This window comes from Echiichthys vipera (assembly GCF_963691815.1).
Source record: "Echiichthys vipera genome assembly, chromosome: 14".
In the NCBI taxonomy this organism is placed as follows: domain Eukaryota; kingdom Metazoa; phylum Chordata; class Actinopteri; order Perciformes; family Trachinidae; genus Echiichthys; species Echiichthys vipera.
In genome coordinates, this window is record NC_139839.1 from 2,499,226 (window position 1) to 2,521,879 (window position 22,654).

The 22,654-nt window shown below is 44.7% G+C and overlaps 1 protein-coding gene across 1 annotated transcript; it reads left to right on the plus strand.

Annotated features, from left to right (window-relative positions):
* Positions 1-1,459: 1,459 nt before the first annotated feature.
* LOC310956265 (uncharacterized protein) lies at positions 1,460-20,899 on the plus strand. Its single transcript, XM_083926447.1, has 13 exons — positions 1,460-1,598; positions 1,683-2,511; positions 6,901-6,961; positions 7,039-7,140; positions 8,415-8,573; positions 8,668-8,832; positions 9,896-10,060; positions 10,759-10,821; positions 16,423-16,480; positions 17,305-17,430; positions 17,519-17,633; positions 19,588-19,739; positions 20,397-20,899. The coding sequence occupies exons 2-13, from the start codon at positions 2,011-2,013 to the stop codon at positions 20,521-20,523; spliced, it is 1,794 nt and encodes a 597-aa protein (XP_083782573.1). The 5' UTR covers positions 1,460-1,598; positions 1,683-2,010; the 3' UTR covers positions 20,524-20,899.
* The last annotated feature ends 1,755 nt before the right edge of the window (positions 20,900-22,654 follow it).

Consider the following 22,654-nt stretch of genomic DNA (forward strand, 5'->3'; position numbering starts at 1 on the left):
AACCTGCAGGATTCCCAAAAACAGATCACAGAGAAAGAAGCCACCGTTATGGGCTGTGTGTGTGTGTGTGTGTGTGTGTGTGTGTGTGCGTGTGCGTGCGTGCGCTTTAAATAAAGATTTATCTACATTCTCTGCTCACGTGCTTTGCTTCCCCTTCTCTTTTTCCCAAATAAAGCCCCGTGTCTCTGCGTCTCTGAGCTGTAATGTGAAGTCATGGCCACCCAGGGGCGCTGCTGGCTCAGGCTGACGTCTGAGGCTCAGGAGAGATGCTGGTTCCTGCTTCTCTCCTTTCCCCGACGCTCTACTTTAAAGTATAAAATGATTTTGAACGCTTCGATCTGTGGGTAGAAAGCTGGGGATGATTGTATTCCTTTAAATGTGACATTTTAAAGATTCAAGATTGAAGAAGCTTTATTTATTTATCCCGAGGGAAATGATCGTGCAACAGTTTCAATAGAGAGATGGGAAAGGATCAGAGTGACAATAAGCATAAAAACATAAATCAAATCAAAATAAAAGCATAAAACATCAAATAAATCAAACCAAACGATCAACTAAATGTGACTAATGTGTGGTTAAACGCAGGTAAATACAATATACAACAATACGCAGCGTGCAGTTTAGCAGCATGTCGAAGTACAAACTCAATAAGTGATAAAAATATCCTCAAAATAAAAGTTTCTTATTTGAAGTTATACAAATGATTTCAGCCAAAGCAGCGACTTTAAGTCTAAGCTCAAAAGGTTCTTTTATAAAAGTGTGTTTTATTATTTAGCAGATATTTTGTTATTGCTTTATTTCCTTTGTTTCCTTCTCTCCTTTCATGTGAAGCACTTTGTAACTTTGGAAACGTGCTGCAGAAATAATAAAGATATTTGTATTTATCAGAGATGATGACGCATGGGTTTAGACTTTGAGCGTAACCTCTTGGTCATTGGCCTCGATCACAAGATAAAGTATAAAAATCTGGAAATATGTGTATGCATGCAACATGAAAAAGAAACCAAAAAGGAAAAGATGCTTAAATGCAGTTATTTAAAAGTATTTGGACCAAATCAAATGTTAAATTAGAGGTTTTAAGTAACGTCAAAGAGCATCCGAGATCAAGAGATTTAGGTTTTTAGGCTCTATACGTTTAATTATGTCAGTATTCCCACTAATCCCAGTTTATTAAATCAGGGTTTTGATGTGTTTTTAATCTAGAAAGTGGAGTGAAATATCAGAGTCACTAAAATCCCCCTTGTTACTGATCCCATCTTCCTCTTGAATGTTGCTTTTATAGTCAAATCACCACCAAACGTGTTTAAACTGACCCCTAGGAAACTGCAGTGACCACAGTTTTACCCGCAGCCAAAGCATCTGAATAATCCCGACCCCTCCTCCCCCGTTTGATATTTTCCCGCCCCCTTTTTGTCCCAAAAATACAGCGTTGAACCTGTTGCTCCCCGAGCTTAGGAGACATAGATAGCTTGGACGGCACTCTGGGGCTCTGGCTTCTAGGAAACATAGTAAATGCACCAGCGACTCCACGTCCACTGGATCCCTCCCGACGGTTAGTTTGATGGTTCCCCGGCTCAAGAACCTGATCCGCCTGTGCCGTACGTAATCTCTTCACCCAAGATGACATTGTGCGTGAGTTTTTCCACAGCTTTATAAATAACACCTGCTCTTGCTTTGACCAGATGAGAGGAGGGAGTAAGAGAATACGCACAGTGAGAGAAGGGCTCCGTGGAGCTTGATGGGACTTTAATGAGTTGACACCGAGGAATCTACCCGCAGCAAGTCCCCCCTTAAAACCCTTTTGCATCTTCAACTTTGCTTTTGAGCTGGCATGGAGCACCGCAAGTCCCTCTGAAGGAAGGACTTGGGTCAAGAGCTCGAAGGCTCGGACGTGAATCGCAGGACGAACTGAAAAAGGACAAGAAAGACAAGATTGAAGGTGGTTTCTGAGCTCTGTGTTGACCCCCCCGTTCCTCGTTTGACTCAAATCTCAGGGGTGGTAAAGACGCCATGGATGAAGCTGCAGCGGGAGTTCAGGAGGCGATGGTGAGCGAGACCCTGGTTCAGTTCAGGACCACCTTGCAAGCCGCCGTGAGGGAGATGCACGTGGACGTGGGTGCTTTTAAGCAGCACGTAGAGCAGAGGATCGAGGAGATGTGCGTCTCCAACGGACCCTTGGCCGAGGCGGTGACCAGGCTGCAGGAGGAGAACCTGCAGCTCAGGGCGAAGCTGGAGGCCCTCGGCCGCCTGGTGGAGGGTCTCACCCGGGTCAAGGCCGAGAGGAGTCCAGCCGAAGTGAAGGGGAAGAGCGTGGAGGGAAGTATGGAGAATGGACAAGCAGAAGGAGAGCCGAGAGGTCTGGTTTACTCCGGGAGATCAGAGAACAGCCAGTCGAGTCAGTTCACGTACTCTGAGACATCAGCGTCAAGTGGAGGATCGAGCCACGCTGCTGCCCCCGGCAACGCCGCAGCCCCTCCTCCATGGCGAGCAAAGAGACACGCTGAGACTAACGTGAGTATTCATTCAATTACATTTACACAGTACTCAACCCTGGTGGTGCACCATTCACATTGAAACCGACCCTGTGTCTTGACCCGGATCGCAAAGCAGAGTCCACCCTGGTTTCAACCCTGGTTTAGGGTTTCTGTACTTCTTCTCTCCAACTAGTTGTGGCGCTTTTCAACTGCACGGTACGGCTCGATCAGACTCGCTGTTGTTTTTGTTTGTCCTCAGCAGAAGTTGTGGATAGTACCCGGCACCTGAAGCCGTCTTTGACACCACCTGGGTCAAGGTTCGAAGCGAGCTGAGACGATGCTAAAGTGGCGTTTAGCGGATTCAACTCATGTCTGTGGAGGATCTGAGAGAAAAGGGCGTTTTAAAAATGTCACTGCTGATGAAAACTCCAACATCTCCTGATTTAGATGCTTTTAAATTAAAGCCTTTAAATAACAAATCAATAGGGGACTTAATTGTGTTCGCTCCTCGAGCTCGCCAGCTTCTAAATATCAACAGCAGAGGTTGCGACCAGAATGACGGAGAACAGGAAGGTCTATGGTACTATCCTGCGTATTTGTGAATTCAGGTGCATTTAATGAAACTAAAAATAAGGTTATTGTCTTTGCGACGGACCTCCATGCCAACGCCGCTACGTTTTGGCGGCACATGGAGCTCCGAACATTCGGTGACGGAGCACTGACAGTGTGAAAGTCACATCCAGAACACAAGATTCACTCTCATTGGTTTCTGTGACGTGAGAAATACTTCAATAATGTTTAAAAACCCAAAAATGAAACCACGACACAAAGCGCTCCCATCATGCCGCTGAAGACACGCCTCCTAGTGGGTAGCTGCAGCACTGGCGCGTCAAGTCCAATCACGTCTAGCCGGCCCAATGACGGCGAACCGCCATTTGAGTAATAGACCCATGAGTTTGGAGGCTTCTTGGACACCGAAATAACGCACATTACAACTCTGAAGAGTTCTCACGATAATCATTTTATCGTTTGTTGCTGCGATCTGTGATAAACGGTAAAAACACCCATTCCCTCGATTGAGTTACGTGCACCTGCAGTCACTTGGTTCACCAGTGCAGTGACTTTCCAGATGACTCCACGTTGTTTTTGGATGACTCGCATCTTTTTTGCCGTCTCGGTGCGTTGGCCCTCTCTCACCGCGGTTGCCTTGTGAAAGATGTAGTTGTGTTTTTCACGCTGTGCTAACGTCTGTCTGAAAACAACCTCATGTTACTGTATCACTTTATGGCACCCGGCCCATGCCAAGGAGCTTTGGCAGCTCTGTTACCCGACAGTCCGACCTCCTCTCCCGGGTTAATGCAGCTCAGTGAAACTCTCACTTCCCAAAGTTGTCCCTGCATCGTCCAAACAGAAACCAACGTATATTTTTCAACCCAAAGAGCGTGAATACGTCCCCCGTAGTGCGATCAAATCATTTAAAAGATGAGATGTGCGTATGAGCTGAGCTTTCCTGATCCATAGAAACCTGTTTATCCAATATAAATTTAACCTCTGACCCCAGCTTCGCACATTTGTCTGCGGCTCTGCATCACCTGCCATCAGTAGATATCATTATTTCAGTCGCGGACTAATAATAATATCTCGCATTATCAACCTTGAATAATCACATTAATAGCATTACAGTTCCCCCTGGGATTATTAAAGTATCTCTGATTCTGACAAGGGATTATGTATCCGTACATTGCTCCAAATGAATTTAAGAACAACCCCACCACACACACACACACATGCACACACTCTCTTACATGCTTCCACACCATTCCCTGCCCCCCCAAGACCCGCTCTTATAACCGCAGGTCCTCCAAAGGGCACGTGTATTTCGGGGTCTGTGATTTGGGACTGAGCCGCAGCTCTTTGAAGCTGCTTAGTGAACAAAATCCTGGAAATGTTTAAAGTGAATTCAGATCCACAGTCGGGGATGTAGTGGATTACCTGACGCTCCCCACAGTGAGCGGTACACACATATTATTTCTTTTGAAGACAGGTATGGAATAAATGTGTCTCCTAACCGCTCGGGAATCTCGCTTCCAATCCAAGTCTCAAATCTCCTGATGGAAAGTTGAATTGCGTCTACGTCCCTGTCAATAATACCCCCCCATGTCCCACACCCCCGGGAGGGACAACCAGCTGTCCTGTCGAAACGCACACCCTGCCAACATTCCTCCCCGCTGAAATCAGCCGGTCTTCTCCAACCCGTCACCCCCCGCGCTCTGACGTAGCACAGTTGAACCAAGATAGCCCTCTGGTACATCACGGTTTCAAAAGATCCCGTTTTCAGGCTCCGATAACACCGGCTCCGCGTCGGTGGTCGGCCAAAACGATACAAAAGTTGTTCAGTAAAAAGCGTCTCCGTTGACATGGGCCCTAAACTAACTTCTTTTGGAGCCGCCATTGTTGTGTTGAACGGGCGTCTCGTGTCGTCATCACCCCTCATTTGGTCAACTGCCAGTAGCTCCTCACGGGTCATTGATTGGCTGGAAGACTTCTATCCAAACTTTTCAAGTGACATGGTTCGGCACAAGCCAAGTATGCACTCGTAGGACTATTTGAAATGTAAAAATGGTAACTTGTATGAAGTTAGCAGGTGGAAAGGTGAAACAGGTTATGTTTCATTGTGGCTTCAACAGTCGAGGTAATTCGTCAATGGTGGTAAAAATTAAAATAGTCTGTTTGTGTGTTTGTAAGTATCCAACCAAAGTCTCGTTTGCATCTTTCTAAAAGGAGCTGCAGTGATGTGGAGGTAAACCAGCCAGAGGCTGAAGGATTACCAGGGTCAGACAGTCAGACTGTGATATCCTACAGGAGCTGGGGTGGAGTCCAGAGTTCACTGTGGTGCTAATCTCCCTCCTGACGACCAGTTGACGGACCGGCTGACACGGCTCTATTGCGTGGCTGCCAGACCACTGCGTGTCTCTGGAAAGCAAAGAGCAGAGCCAGGAGGGGTGGGAGAAAGGGGGCAAATACGGGCCAGGCTTCAGGCTGATATACTTGAACTGCTCAGGCTAACACCCTGATTTCCAAAGCATCCATTTGGGGCTATATTGGGATGTAAGAAGAGCGGAGCGGAAACTCTCGCAAAGGGACTGATTGCAAAATCTAAAATAGCTGCATGGGTTTGTTGGCCCCAGCTGTCATTAAAGGAGAAGCTTTCAGCTGTTAACAGCTGAAGATCACATATTCAGAGGAGTGAACACACACACACGCACACACACACAGACACACACACACACACACACACACACACACACACACACACACACACAGATTTACCACAGAGGATAAAGGCCTAAAATAATTTTAGCTCCACAGCCGTCTGACAGACAAAAGAACCGTGGTGTGTTGTTGTGAGCAAAGCAATGAGCGATAGCGTAAAAGACAGACGTATAAATAGACACAGACAGTTGGTGGCATGTCTTACGTAACATGTTTACCTTCCTGAGGTAACGGCTGCAAGGAAAATGGTATTCCTTGGAAAATTCTGCGTTCAGGTCTGATGTGTTTTAACATTATATTTTTAAAACTGTTAAACTAAGTTTTGGGTAGATTATCAGGCTTCATCCCACCCCCTCACACTTTTACTTTAGGTTCAACGTTTGTTTCAAACACAAACACACACACACACACACACACACGTATATATTCATTCATCTTCAACCGCTTCCCGAGCCGATCCCAGCTGACATCGGGCGTGAGGCGGGGTCCACCCTGGACAGGACGGCAGTCTATCACAGGACACATAGAGACGAACAGAGACAGACAACCATTCACACCTACGGGTGATTTAGAGTCATCAATGAACCCAACACCTGCACGTCTTTGGACTGTGGGAGGAAACCGGAGAACCCGGAGAAAACCCACGCAGACACGGGGAGAACATGCAAACTCCACACGGACGAGCCCCAGCCGGGATTCAAAACAGCGACCCTCTCGCTGCGAGGCGACAGTGCTAACCATCGAACCACCGTGTCGCCCTCACATATATATTTAGCTGCCAATAAGGGATCTTCTTCTTCATTGGTGGATGATATTGTTGCATTAACACATCAGTCCTTCATTATTTTGGTGTGGTTTTTATTGTCCCAGGCCAGGCTCTTTGGACACACCCCTGACAGGTGATTGGATGAACCATCTGTCTATCAAACTCTCACTAATGTCAATCAGGAGAAGAGAAAATAAAGCCGTCAGTGCCGTTCTCTTCTCTCAAGGAAGAAAATCTCTGTATGTAGTTCTGATAAAACTGATCAAGGGAACGTCCACACGATCGAAAACGACCTTTTTTTCTGGTCCCAACCCGTTTGTAGATGTCACAGATTGATTCCTGAAAAGAATAAATGATCAAATTGCACGTCTTGTCTTTACTGAACAGGGCACCGACGCAAAAGGAGAGAGAAATGTTGCCTCAGCTGCACAAGAGAATGGGAACCAAGGTAGGTGGATAATCTGAGAAGCTCCACAGACGGAGGTAAAACCTGACAAACTGACCCCATCTTCCATCTCTCCTCAGAAAGCCCACATCAGCCTCTCACCGCCATCACCAAAGCCAGCACAGAGTCCTGTGCCATGACGAAGTCTCTTCAGTCTACTGTGGAAACCCACAACATGCCCGGTCAGTTGGTTGCTCTACTTGTTTTTACAGGTCGACACAAGATAATGTGTTTACGATGCTTTTATGGGAACGACATGCTCATGGGCACAGGCCCAGGGGCCCATAGGGTCAGGGGCCCATAGGGTCAGGGGCCCATAGGGTCAGGGGCCCATAGGGTCAGGGGCCCTTGGTCACCAAATGTTGCTGAAAAAAACACAAAACCATCACAAGTAGATGCTAAATGACCACGAACACACTCAAAACCACTGCAAATGACCCAAAATGACTACAGAGATGCTAACTGACGCAAATCGATGAAAAACATGAATCAGAAGGAATCGAAACAACTCAAAAAGATGCAAAACAATCGCAGAGATGCAAAACTACTGTAAAAATAACCCACAAGGAAGTGCAAAAGAACTAGAACTAGATTCATAAAGACCACAAAAAGATGACGAAACGACTCAAAACAGATGCAGAACATTCACAGAATTACAGCAGAGGAGGTGCAAAATGACTAAAAGGAGACTTTACAGTTTGGGGGTCCAGTTCAGGGGCCCACTGTCTCATACCGCCCATGGACCTGCTGCATGGCGCACTCCCACTGTGCGTCCGTCCCGTGCCCCGTGCTTTAGGGTCCTTGTCCCCCCCTCCAGGCCCGTTTGTACTCACACTACCTGGGCCTCGGAGAATGCTTCTTGCTGCCTATACGTCATCACGCCGTAACATGTCACACGCATTGATGCCGTCATCGCGATGCGTGGCTTTGTTTGCAAAAGCGCACGGTCTTTTGGCCACATAATGGAAAGCAGCGCAGAACACATGGAAACGTTTTTGGCTTTGTGTTTTTTTGTCCCAACAGGAGCACATAAAATGACGTCAGAAGCGCCGTAGGCCTCGTGCTCGTGCTTGTACACGCGTGCACGCTCGTGCTCGTACACGTGCAAACGTGCTTTATAAAAGCCCTCCTCTCCCAAACGGGCCGTTGCCGGCAAGCATGGTTGGACTCACACCGGTCACACGAACTAGACTTTAGCCGTGAAACGTGCCTCGTCACGGTACGGATGGACAGTGTGAGTGCGCCCAAAGTCTGCGTCCACACTGAAACATTTTCATATTAAAACAGTGGGTCGGAACGAAAACAATCTTCTTCCTCACATGTAGTATTCAAGCATTGCTTCAGAAATCATCTCAAACGTCTATACTGACACGTCTGAAATCGCATTTCACAGACCCTTCACGTACACTTTGCACGCACGAGTCTCTGTAAACACTGCATGCTTTTTATCTTCCAGACCAGGAGGAATCAGGTCCTCTGACCCGACCCCATCACCCCCTCACCGCGGTGATGAAACCCAGCTCCGAAGCTCCAGCTGTGCCCCCGTCTCCCGCCTCAGCGCCCGGAGCAGCGAAAGAAACTCCAGTGAAGCCGACGGAGTCTTCTGTCCAACGTGGTGAGAGGGAACTCTACTTTTCCTTCTGTCAGCGTAACAAAACTCTTAACTTCAAATCTCAAACGATTCAGATGCTGTTTTTTTTCTGTGTCAGACGCTGATGAACCCCGGCCCCATCTTCCCGTCACCGCCATGACAACCAAACCAAGTGCAGAGGGCGTGCTCGCCGCCAAACCTGCACAGCCTCCAGCATCGGTGGCTAAAGCAGCGGGTCAGTCTGCAGCAGACGCTCCGACGCGTGAATATCCATTTAAACCTGGTGAGAACAGTGCTTCAGTATTGGTTTGTTTTTCTGCTCTGATATCTTAAAGGTCCCATAAAACATTAGATTTCCATGTCTTTTTTTTTAGTAACGTATTCTAAAGCAGGTTTAGATGCTGTTTAGATACTGTGAAAGCATCAAAACGCTCAAGAGAGAAATGCACACAACCCGTATTCACACATATTCATATTCATCTTCAACCGCTCGTCCCTGTCGGGGTCACGGCTGAAGCCGATCCCAGCTGACATCGGGCGTGAGGCGGGGTCCACCCTGGACAGGACGCCAGTCTATCACAGGACACATAGAGACGAACAGAGACAGACAACCATTCACACCTACGGGTGATTTAGAGTCATCAATGAACCGAACACCTGCACGTCTTTGGACTGTGGGAGGAAACCGGAGAACTCGGAGAAAACCCACGCAGACACGGGGAGAACACGCAAACTCCACACAGAAGGGCCCCAGCCGGGATGCAAACCTGGAACCGTCTTGCTATGGGGCGACAGTGCTAACCACCACACCACCGTGTCTTTAAGCCAGCCATGTAGGTAGTAAGTGCAGTCATTCCCTGGCTGACAAAATGTAAACACGCCTCCATGTTGGTGACGCTGCTGACAGCCGTTGGTCTGCAGCTGGAGCTCGTCACTAACGGTTATGCTGCGTTCACTTGCAATCTGAAAACTGGAACTTCCGACTTCTGAGTCAAGGGCAGAAGAGTGACAGGAACATGTTTGTGTGTGTGTGTGGATTTAGGGGATTGAGGGGAACATATAGGGGACGAACTGGAAGTAGAGAGGTGAATGTGTTTCAGTAAGTAAACACACGTAGTGACCGTAAACGTGACAAGATGACCATGAAAGAACAGGCTCGCCGACAATTACGCCTTAGCGCCAAAGAGGCCGCTAGAAACCAGGTATCTCAAATCTTACAGGTTATGACTTTAAAGCACGTGAAGCTGTTCTGTTATAAACCCAAAATCCAAATACATGAACCTGACAGTGAGCAGAATAAAGGACCTTTAAACTACCAAAAGAGTTCATGTGTCTTCTCTCTGTAGACGTCTCTGAACCCAAGCCCTACTCGCCTCTCTGTGCTGTGAGCAAAACCAGCGCGGAGTCGTCTTCATCATCATCATCATCGTCTGCTTTGACGTCTCCGTCCTCCAGCCTTTCATCGTCACAGGACTCCACGGTGAAACCCGGAGAATACCCGTTTAAGAGAGGTGAGCGAGTTCAGCCAGAGGCACAAAGATCCGTCACTAAAACAAAGGTCACAAGTGGATCCTTGTTTTTAATTCACACCATAGACTGTAAAGAAATAGTGGACGTACGTCTTTATCCGTCACTTGTGGCTCCAAAATACCGAGATGGGGACGGCCAAACGGCAACAACAGGTGACGTCACGGTGGCTACGTGCATTTTTCTTTTTATAGTCTATGGTTTACACCCGGAGGGGGCAATTCCGGTCCTGGAGAGCCACTGTCCTGCATGTTTTAGGTTCCTCCCTACCCTAACACACCTGAGTCTAACAATAATCAAACTGTGACGAGCATCAGCTGCTTGATAACGAGCTGATCCATAGACTCAGGCGTGTTAGAGCAGAGAGGAACCTAAAACATGCAGGACAGTGGCTCTTCAGGACCGGGATCGCCCACCCCTGGTCTACCCATTTAAAAGTATACATATGTAGATACTCATGTCGTGTATATAGGACACGATTCATATTAAGTGTACCAGTTGGCTTTCGTGGATTATTCGGATGTGGACAAGTGGACGAGTGCTATAAGCTTCAAACTGAGGCTTCACCACCTACAACCTTCTATACGGACACGTCTGAAAACGCATTTCACAGACCCTTCACGTGCACTTCGCATGCACGTCTGCGTAAACACCGCGTGCTTTTTGTTCTTCATCGTTTCAGTGCCAGTTCTGAAGACGCCCAGCCCCAGTCTGAAGAGGAGTGTGAGTTTTCCTCAGCCTGCAGGTAAAACTTCCCACATGTGCACATACTGTGAGTGTGTACAAGTGGTTTGTTGTCGTTGTTGCAGTGTTGGAGTGTAACTTCAATACGTTTACTCTGTTACGTCAGACTCTTAGGGCGCACTCCCACTGTTCCTCCGCACCGTGCCCCGTGCTTTAGGGTCCTTGTCCCCCCCTCCAGGCCCGTTTGTACTCACACTACCTGGGCCTCGGTGAATGCTTCTTGCTGCCTATACGTCATCACGCCGTAACACGTCACACGCATTGATGACGTCACGGTAAATAATGTGGGCTTCGTAGATAATTGGCAGTCTTTCTGGGGAAAACCTGGTCTTATTAGGAGAGATGGTATTCATCCTACTTTGGAGGGTGCCGCTCTCATATCTAAGAACCTGGACGCAGTTGTTAGCGGTCTAAAACCATGACAACCCAGTGTTGGGATCAGGAAGCAGAGTCGCAGTTTAATACACCTCTCTGCGCTGCCCTTATCGCAGGTACCCAGGAAGCAGAGTGGCAGTCTTACACACCTCTCTGCGCTCCCTGTGGAGCATTTTCCAGCTCAGTTTAGTATACAAACACTGTCTGCCCCACGATCATTTAAATTAAACAGATCAAAAATGAACAGAAGAGGAGCTATAAAGAAAAACTTGATACAAATCAACGCAAAATCTGCGACAATGCAACAATATCAGAAAATAAAATGTGGACTTTTAAACATTAGATCTCTCTCATCTAAAGCTGTATTAGTAAACGATCTGATATCAGATAACCATATTGATTTACTCTGTCTGACCGAAACCTGGCTGCGTCCCGAAGAATATGTTAGCCTAAATGAATCCACTCCTCCCAGTCATATTAATACTCATATTTCTCGAGGCAGTGGTCGAGGAGGAGGCGTTGCAGCTATTTATAATTCAGGCCTATTAATAAACCCTAAACCTAAACTAAATTATAATTCATTTGAAAGTCTTGTTCTTAGTCTTTCACATTCAACCTGGAAAACTGTGCAGTCAATTATATTTGTTATAGTGTACCGTGCTCCCGGTCCCTACTCTGAATTTCTGTCCGAATTCTCAGAGTTTCTGTCAAATTTAGTCCTTAAATCCGACAAAGTAATAATTGTAGGTGATTTTAATATTCATGTGGACAGCGATAATAATAGTCTCAGTATCGCGTTTATCTCTCTATTAGATTCGATTGGTTTTAGTCAGAGTGTACATAAACCTACTCACTGTTTTAATCACACCCTCGACCTTGTTTTGGTTTATGGTGTGGAAATTGATGACTTAATAGTCTTTCCACAGAATCCTATTTTATCAGACCATTATTTAATAACTTTTGAATTCATATTACAGGACCACTCACCACTGGGTAAAAGTGTCTACACCAGATGTTTATCTGATAGTGCTATAACTAAATTTAAGGAAGCGATTCCATCTGCATTTACTTTAATGCCTCATCCTAATATTCAAGATTCCTGCACTAACGTTAGTTTCTCTGAAATTGATCACCTTGTTGAAAGTGTTGCAGGCTCTCTAAGAACAACACTTGACTCTGTTGCTCCTTTAAAAAAGAAGATAATAAAACAGAAGAAGTTAGCTCCGTGGTATAACTCACAAACCCGTGAATTAAAACAAATATCGCGAAAGTTGGAAAGTAAATGGCGCTCCACTAAACTGGAGGAATCTCACTTAGTTTGGCAAGAAAGTCTTAAAACCTATAGGAAGGCCCTCCGTAATGCCAGAGCAGCATATTACTCATCTTTAATAGAGGAGAATAAGAACAATCCTAGATTTCTTTTTAGCACTGTAGCCAGGCTGACAGAGAGCCACAGCTCTATTGAGCCATGTATTCCTATAACCCTCAGCAGTAACGACTTCATGACCTTCTTTAATGACAAAATTATCACTATTAGAGACAAAATCAACTCGCTTGGCACTATTTGTTCATCAAACCCAGGAACCTTACAAACTGTACGACCTGAAATATTCTTGGACTGCTTTTCTACAGTCGACCTTAACAAATTAACCTCTACTATTTCAGCATCAAAACCTTCTACTTGTCTTCTAGACTCTATTCCAACTAGGTTACTTAAAGAAGTGTTACCTTTAATTAGCACTCCTGTATTAGATATGATTAACATGTCTTTGTCAGCAGGTTATGTACCACAGTCTTTTAAAGTAGCTGTAATTAAACCTCTTCTTAAAAAGCCCAGTCTTGATCCTGAGGTACTAGCCAACTATAGACCTATATCTAACCTTCCTTTTCTCTCTAAGATCCTCGAGAAATTAGTTGCCAATCAGTTGTGCGACTTTTTACATAATAATGAGTTATTTGAGGATTTCCAGTCAGGATTTAGAGCAAATCATAGCACTGAGACAGCACTGGTGAAAATTACTAACGACCTTCTAATAGCTTCAGACAAAGGACTTGTCTCTGTACTTGTCTTACTAGATCTTAGTGCTGCCTTCGACACTATTGACCATCACATCCTGCTACACAGACTAGAGCATCTGATCGGCATTAAAGGAACCGCACTGAGCTGGTTTAAGTCATATCTATCAGATAGATCTCAGTTTGTACATGTTAATGACAAATCCTCCATGCACACTAAAGTTAGTCACGGAGTCCCACAGGGTTCTGTCCTTGGACCGATTCTTTTCACCTTATATATGCTTCCCTTAGGAAATATTATAAGGAAGCACTCCATACATTTTCATTGTTATGCTGATGATACACAATTATATTTGTCGATCAAACCAGAAGAAACCCATCAGTTAGATAAACTTCAAATGTGCATTAAGGAAATAAAAAGCTGGATGACCTGCAATTTCCTGATGTTAAACTCAGACAAAACTGAAATTATTGTACTTGGCCCCAAAGGCCTCCGAAACTCAATAGCTAAAGACATTGTTACTCTGGATGATGTTGTGTTGTCCTCCAGCACCACAGTAAGGAATCTGGGTGTTATTTTTGATCAGGATATGTCCTTCGATTCTCACATAAAACTAACGACAAGGACTGCATATTTTCACCTGCGTAATATTGCAAAAATTAGGAACATTGTGTCTCAGAAAGATGCAGAGAAACTTGTTCATGCATTTGTTACTTCTAGGCTGGACTATTGCAATTCCTTATTATCAGGCTGCTCCAATAAGTCTGTTAAGAGTCTCCAGTTAGTCCAAAATGCTGCAGCTCGTGTACTAACTAAAACAAATAGAAGAGAACATATTTCTCCTGTATTAGCTTCTCTGCACTGGCTACCTGTAAAATCTAGAATAGAATTTAAAATCCTTCTCCTTACGTACAAAGCTCTTATTGGTCAGGCTCCGTCGTATCTTAAAGAGCTCATAGTACCGTATCACCCATCTAGATCTCTGCGCTCTGAGAATGCAGGGCTACTCGTCGTTCCTAGAGTCTCCAAAAGTAGAATGGGAGGCAGAGCCTTCAGCTACCAAGCTCCTCTCCTGTGGAACCAACTCCCAAATGTTATTCGGGAGGCAGACACTGTCCCCTTATTTAAGAGTAAACTTAAAACTTTCCTTTTTGATAAAGCTTACAGCTAGGGCTTACGATGAGACTTTATTCTGCTTAATTATGCTGCTATAGGCCTAGTCTGCCGGGGGATAATACTTTTCCTGATACTCTGAGCTTCTCTCCTCTCTGTCTGAATCATTCATGTCCCATCAATGCATGTTACTGATTCAGCTTCTTCCCCGGAGCTGTTTGTGCTTTGTCGTCTCGCAGGTCTCTGCTGATGGTGGTGGTGCCTGCTGCCGTGGTCCTACATGACGCTTTCTGCTGCTATTGTCACTGTTACTCATATATACTATCACTAGTTTAATAAACTATAAAATTTGTAGCTGTATTGTAGCTGCTATTGCCACTACTCATCATTGATCATGTTTGCCACCATAATTATTATCATTTTCATATTCTGTCACTTTAGCTGTGCTTGTTTCTACTATTCTGTTGTATTAACTGCCTTAACATATACGTCATATTCACATTACTATAAATATTATAGTTACTGTTAGGCTTTGCTTGCATCTCTGGAAGTGTGTCTGTCTGTCTCTCCCTGTCCATCTGTGTGTCTTTTCTCTCTTTCTCTCTCCTTTTCTTCCTCCCCAACCGGTCAAGACAGATGGCCGTCCTCCAAAGAGCTGGGTCTGTCCGACGTTCCTGCCTGTTATAGGGAAGGTTTTCGTTGCCACTGTACTCTACAGAGGAATTGTTGGGTCTATGTAAATCATAAATAAGTCATTGAGTGTGGTCTTTACCTACTCTGTAAAGTGTCCTGAGATAACTTTTGTTATGATTTGACACTATAAATAAAATTGAATTGAATTGAATAGATCTTTCCGTAGACCTCGGAGTTTTTGTGCGTCTTGTCGACTGTTTTTGAATCTTTTCATCGACCAAATCTGCAGTAAACACTCCACCTCCGCATCACACCAACGTGAACCTTTCACCGCCATTGTTTGAAATGTCCACGCATGGTCCCTCCTTCTTTTTTCTACGTCCCAACAGGCGCACAGGAAATGACCTCAGAACCGCCGTAGGCCTCGTGCTCGTACACGTGCGCACGCTCGTGCTCGTACACTTGCAAACATGCTTTACAAAAGCCCACCTCTCCCAAACGGGCCGTGGCCAGCGCGGTACTGTTGCACTCACACTGGTCAAAAGAACTAGACTCTGAAACGTGCTCGGGTACGGTACGGATGGACAGTGTGAGTGCGCCCTTAGAGGCTGGATAGCGGGAGACACTTGCAGGAAATAAAATCTGGTAGATCAAAGTGACATCTAAGGAGTGATATCATTGTCCAAAACTGCAATTATTGATTAAATATGAGGATTTTACCTGGAGTGTCTCCCCTTTACTCACACTGTGCCTCCGTCCCGTGCCCGAGCACGTTCCACAGCTAAAGTCTGGTTCCTTTGACCAGTGTGAGTGCAACCGTACCACGTCAAGGAGCGGTACGCTTGCCGACCACGGCCCGTTTGGTAGAGGTGGGCTTTTGTAAAGCACGTTTGCACGTTTACGAGCACGAGCGTGCGCACGTGTACGAGCACGAGGCCTACGGCGGTTCTGAGGTCATTTCCTGTGCGCCTGTTGGGACATAGAAAAAAGAAGGAGGGACCATGCGCGGACATTTCAAACAATGGCGGTGAAAGGTTCACGTTGGTGTGATGCGGAGGTGGAGTGTTTACTGCAGATTTGGTCGATGAAAAGATTCAAAAACAGTCGACAAGACGCACAAAAACTCCGAGGTCTACGGAAAGATCTGGAAACAAAGCCACGCATTGCGATGACGTCATCAATGCGTGTGACGTGTTACGGTGTGATGACGTATAGGCAGCAAGAAGCATTCTCCGAGGCCCAGGTAGTGTGAGTACAAACGGGCCTGGAGGGGGGGACAAGGACCCTAAAGCACGGGGCACGGGACGGAGGCACAGTGGGAGGGCGCCTCAGGGTCGAATGCAGGACTTTCACCTGTAGTGGAGTGTTTTTATTTGTCACTCTGTGGTATTAGTACTTTATTCTGGATATTTCCGCCCCCTCTGCTCTAACGCCGCGTCTCTCGTTCTCTTTATGTTTCTGCAGAAAAACTTCTTCCCTCCAAATCAATCATCAAATCTGGTTTTTCACCCAGTTTGGAAAAGTAAGTCATGAATCCAACTCACTGTTTCTGCTGTTTTAGCGTCATTTTAGCATTTTTATGTGTTTTTAGATTCAAGTTTGTTATTTTTATTTTATTAAATAATAATTTTTCTTGTCATTAGAAAAAAAGTGGGAAGAAGCACAACTTATTCAATCCCACCATAATTATTATTACTGCATTATAACTAATTATGATCCCTTATATCAACTACTATACAATATTATTCTTATATATTATAACAAACCTTTGAAATGTAATTCAATTTACAAGTAATGTGCATTCACTCAAATCAGGAAGTGTAGTAAATGTAAATTAATACAATATACACTATAAAATAAACCGTATATGATCATAAATGTGTCTTTACGTGTTTACACCAGCACACTAAAAGACACTGCTGTAAAAATACACTTATTATTGTTATTATTATCATTATAATGAGATGATGTGGTGTTTGCGGTTCAGATGTAACTGTTTGCTGTATAAAAACACTTATTATTATTATTATTATTGTTATTATTATCATTATAATGAGATGATGTGGTGTTTGCGGTTCAGATGTAACTGTTTGCTGTATAAAAACACTTATTATTATTATTATTATTGTTATTATCATCATTATAATGAGATGATGTGGTGTTTGTGGTTCAGATGTAACTGTTTGCTGTATAAAAACACTTATTATTGTTATTATTATCATTATAATGAGATGATGTGGTGTTTGCGGTTCAGATGCAACTGTTTGCTGTATAAAAACACTTATTATTATTATTATTATTGTTATTATCATCATTATAATGAGATGATGTGGTGTTTCTCCACAGGAAGGGGAACAAACCAGGGGCGGTTGAGTTTAAGACGGATGCGACAAGAGCACAGACGCTTCCGCGCCCCACTGGGGCTCAGGCCAAGCGGGCCCTCTTTGAGCGGATGAACTCGGACCCCGTGAAGTAAGAGAAGTTCAAATATCTCCCAGTTTTGTGCTCATCCGTATCCGTCACACATGAGACGATGTGGTTTGCACTTCTGTTGAACTAGGCCGAAAGACTCCAAACCTAAGCTGAAGCGCTCTCAGAGCTTCGGCGTGTCGAGCGCCAGCGGCATCAAACAGGTTCTGCTGGAGTGGTGCCGCTCCAAGACCATCGGCTACCAGGTACGACGCCGCCGTTTCCTTCCTTTGGTTTGGTTTATTATGTTTATTTACATCAGGGGAAGAAAATGAATGTGCAATAAAAGCATTTCATCCAGCAGTTGTGTGCGTGTGATGAGAGAGCACAGTGCACGGTTAAGTGTGAAAGACTCCTAAATGATCCACTTTATTCACCTTTGTTCTGTTTTTAACGTTGCGGTCTAATCCGTATGTTTCGTTGTAATAACAAGACGTGAACTGCGTCATCTGTTTAAGTTTGTTGATTTCAACAGCAAAATAATTCTGTGTTTTTATGACAATCGTCTTTATGAAGCTTCAATAATGCTGATAAACAATAATAATTCCCATATATTCCCGTTAATCTCCCTGAAAACGAGGCGAATGTCCCCGCTTATATACATTTACATGACGTTTCCAACTCTTTTGAGAGGAAAAAATTTGATAAAATTAGGTAAAAATAGGTAAAAATTCCCCAAACTCCGAGTTTAACTTCCCTTATAATCTCTACAGAGAGTTTCTGGAAAGGTAACAGAAACTTTCCACCCCTTTGTAACGCCACGCCACGTATATGCTGGCTCTGAAGTTCATCCATGACACTGAAAACATCAGCTTTTACCAATTTACCAATACAATACAATTCAATTCAATTCAATTCAATCAGTTTAGCTTGATTCAATTCAGTTCAATCCAGTTCACTTTAATCCAGTTCATTTCACTTGAATTAAACTTCAATTAAATCCAACTATTTCAGTTAAATTCAGTTAATTTCACTTCAATTCTATTAAATTAACTTGGGGGCGGCTGTGGCTTGGTGGTAGAGTGGGTCGTCCTCTGATCGAGAGATTGGTGGTTCGATCCCCACCTCCCCCGGTCCACATGTCAAAGTGTCCTTGGGCAAGACACTGAACCCCGAATTGCTCCTCGTGCTGCGCAAGAGTGTGTGAATGTGCTGTGAATGGTTAGATTAGATGGTCTGTAGATGTCCACTGCCATCAGTGTGAATGTGACAAACACTGTGAAAGCGCCTTGAGTCGTCAGAAGACCAGAAAGGCGCTTTATAAGCACAAGTCCATTTACCATTTACCAATTCAATTAACCTAAATTAAATCCAATTAGTTCACTTCAGTTCAATTCAGTTAATTAAATTCACTTCAGTTTGATTCAATTCCGTTTACTTCAACTTTAATTCACTTAATTCACAATTCAGTTAAATTCAGATCAATTCAGTTCAGTTTTATTTAAAGTGCCAAATAAAAACCAAAGTTTTCTCAGGACACGTTACATAAAGACATAAAGAGCAACTCTGGACTCTGACTCTTTTTGGATTTACAGAAACCCAACAGTCGCTCCATGAGCAGCAGCAAGTTACAACATCAATATATTTACATACTCAGCATCCTGAGCACACGTGGTGATGAAAACCTTCCCTTTAACAGGACGAGCGTCTTTATTTAACTATAATAATATCTGTAATAATATCATGACTATGCCTCACAATAGTTACGGCAGTGAACACACTAGAATGATATGAACAGTAGAAATAACAGCAGTTAAGGTAAAATAAATATAAATATGAATAATAATAATAACTATGGTGGTGGATGGTTAGGTGACCATCTGTCCTGGAGCTTTGCATCATATCACAGCATCCCCAACAGCAGTTTATCCTTTTTAGGGAGCGTTTTTTATCTTTATTGCACCGAGGAAAGTGACTGGAGAGAGGGGTCTGACATACAAACCGAGACACAACAGAAAAAATTAAGATCTGAACTATGACAGTAGCGAGAACAGGCGCGTCAAAATAAGAGAGGAGGGCAGAAATAAATGAGCTTTAAGGCGCTTCTCTTTTATCTCACACTGGACTTTTTGTTCGTAGAAATAAAAAATAACTGAATGACAATGAAATCCATAACAGATTTAATGTGACGCCGTCCTCGTCGTCTCCTTCCCCCCTCAGAACATCGATCTCCAGAACTTCTCGAGCAGCTGGAGCGACGGGATGGCTTTCTGCGCTCTGGTTCACTCGTTCTTCCCTCTGGACTTTGACTACAACGCGCTGAACCCCGCAAACCGCAAACACAACCTCCAGCTGGCCTTCAGCACCGCAGAGTAAGCTGCTCCATGCTTCTTCTTTTTTTACAATCTCTGTTAATTATACAGTCAAAGTCCCAAAAGTACAGAAACTACATTAAAAAACTCAGATCTGCAATTAGATTTTCAACCTTTGGCTGCACAGAGACCGTTGTTCTGCGTTTAAAGCTGCAAAGACGTGGCTAACAGTGATTAGCTCAGGGCAGTACGGTGAAGGCATTCAAAGGTCTTTTTTAACCACTAATGCTGCTGAAAATAACAGCAAACCTCTGCAGCAGCATGAGAAGAGTCCCTACACACACAACAAAGCAGCAACAACGTAGTTAGTGAACCCAGAGTTTATTATTATTAAGAGTGTTTTAAAGACTTACCTACTGGCCCCTGTACCAGCTCCTCTCATAGTAAAGTCCATTCAAGTGGATTACCAAAGTCAATCCCAAAGGAAGGAGCCCATTGGTGCTTTGTTTTGTTTGTAGGGACTCTTCTCATGCTGCTGCAGAGGTTTGCTGTTATTTTCAGCAGCATTAGTGGTTAAAAAAGACCTTTGAATGCCTTCACCGTGCTGCCCTGAGCTAATCACTGTTAGCCACGTCCGGCTGTCAGCAACTCTCCGGGACTTCTACCTTAATAGTTGCACCACTTTATTCATCTTCACTCTTGTGGTTCCACTTTCAGGGAGCAGGCCGACTGCCTCCGTCTGATCGAGGTGGAGGACATGCTGAACATGGGGGACAAGCCGGACCCCATGTGTGTGTTCACGTACGTCCAGTCGCTCTACAGCCACCTGAAGAAGTTTGAATGACTCTGTATCAGAGTAGGTTACAAAGATGATATATGTTACTAACCACAGCGCATCACGAACACTTTGAATGAGCCCAGAATAGAAAAGAAGCACTGTGTAAATGTTGAAATCACACAAACACACAGTTTTTCACCCGTTACACTGATTCTTAAAGCGCAGTTTCTTACGACATGTGTTGTGTGGCTCTAACGTTGCTGTATTCACATTACCACTCTGTTTAAATATGAATGATAGTTTGTAATAAATAGCTGCTGTTGATCACTCAGTGTTTGGGAACATGAGCAAAGAGTTAGGAACCGGCGCAGAGACGCAGTCCGGTCACAATGAACCGGAGTTGAGTCTCGCAATGTGGCGAAATAAAGCAGTTTTTAATATATGACATTTTTGTGGGAGTTTTTTTTCAGCATCCGTGAGGAACTCGGAGTAGAGCCGCTGCTCCTTTGCGTTGAAAGGAGCCAGTTGAGGTGGTTCAGGATCATCTGGTAAGGATGAACCCTGGGCGCCTCCCTAGGGAGGTGTTCCAGGCACGTCCAGCTGGGAGGAGGCCTCGGGGAAGACCCAGGACCAGGTGGAGAGATTAGATCTCCACACTGGCCTGGGAACGCCTCGGGATCCCCCAGTTAGAGCTGGTTAATGTGGCCCGGGAAAGGGAAGTTTGGGGTCCCCTGCTAAAGCTGCTGCCCCCGAGACCCGACCCCGGATAAGAGGATGAAGATGAGAAAAAACATTGGTGAACATGTTAGTCATTGTTCACCAATAACAATGACGAACTATTCTTAAATAATATTCACTAGTCGACCTAGTCGCTGAATGCAGGGAGAACGGTTGGAGGACACGACTCTTCCCAGTGGATGTGGGCACCAGGGGCTTTGTGGGAGACTCAACAACTGGCCTACTGAAAGATCTAGGGCTGAGGGATAAGGGGCTACGCAAAACCACCAAAGAGCTGGCTGAGGAGGCGAGACAAGGTGTGGGGAGGGAGCAACTCCTGAGGAAAGCTAGCTGCGGGGGGTGACTGGGAGACGTCCCTGTTCACTTCCCCGCCACCAGGAGATGTTCTGGGTTAAGGGGCGAAACATCGGTGAATGGTGGTCCCCAGCTGGTGGTCCCGCAGCTAGGGTAAAGGGCAGCGTTAGAGGTGCGGCAGGCCTAGAGCCCAGCAGGTGAAAACACCTACCTGTTTAATTTACCATTAAAAACATTTAAAAATCTGTATTTATTATTATAAATAATATGTTTTTTAATATAAAAATAAGAAACTAAGCTAGTAAGCAGATTTCTTTATATGAAACTTCTCTTTTTTAGGTCAAGAATGAAATAAATATTAGTTATTCCCCCAGACATCGATCTGAATCTTCCAGAAACTTCTCTCTTCATGTGAGTGATTTACAAAAGGAGAGATTTACGCAATTCTGGGACTCTAACCGTCACATCCTACATGAAGACAAAGGGGGTGGTGTGGGTAATCCAGGTCATTTATATGATATTATTTAAAAGTATCCACAGCAGGGACGGGGGATAGTTGATCGTCTTTCTAAGGAATCAATAATAAAGATGAAATATTGACATAATTGTAATGAGTTATGTTGTCTGAAGTGACAATAACAAGCACAGAGACTGGTGCAGCCCAAGGACAGAACACCACACACCCACAAAAGCATCTTGAATTATGCTGTTAATGCAACGAGGAACGCAAAGATCTCTACATCAGAGAAACAAAACAACCACTGCATAAACGCACGGCCCAGCACAGGAGAGCTAACTCCTCAGGCCTGGACTCTGCTGCCCACTCACACCTCAAGGAGAAAGCCCACTCCTTTGATGACAGCAATGTCCACATCCTGGACAGAGAGGACAGATGGTTTGAAAGAGGAGGAAAAGAAGCATCTATGGAAAAGTAGAGAAACCATCGCTAACCAGAGGAGGAGGTCTGAGACACCACTTATCTCCAGTTTACAATGCTGCCCTTTCATCCCTTCATCCAACAATCTAACCTCAAAGAACAACTGTTCACAAACGTCCTCCTGTGACTCCAACGACTGTCGTTAAGACTCAATAGAGCACTAACCAAGTCCAGACCTACTTCCACCAACGACTGGACCAGGACCAGGACCAGGACCAGGCTGGGACT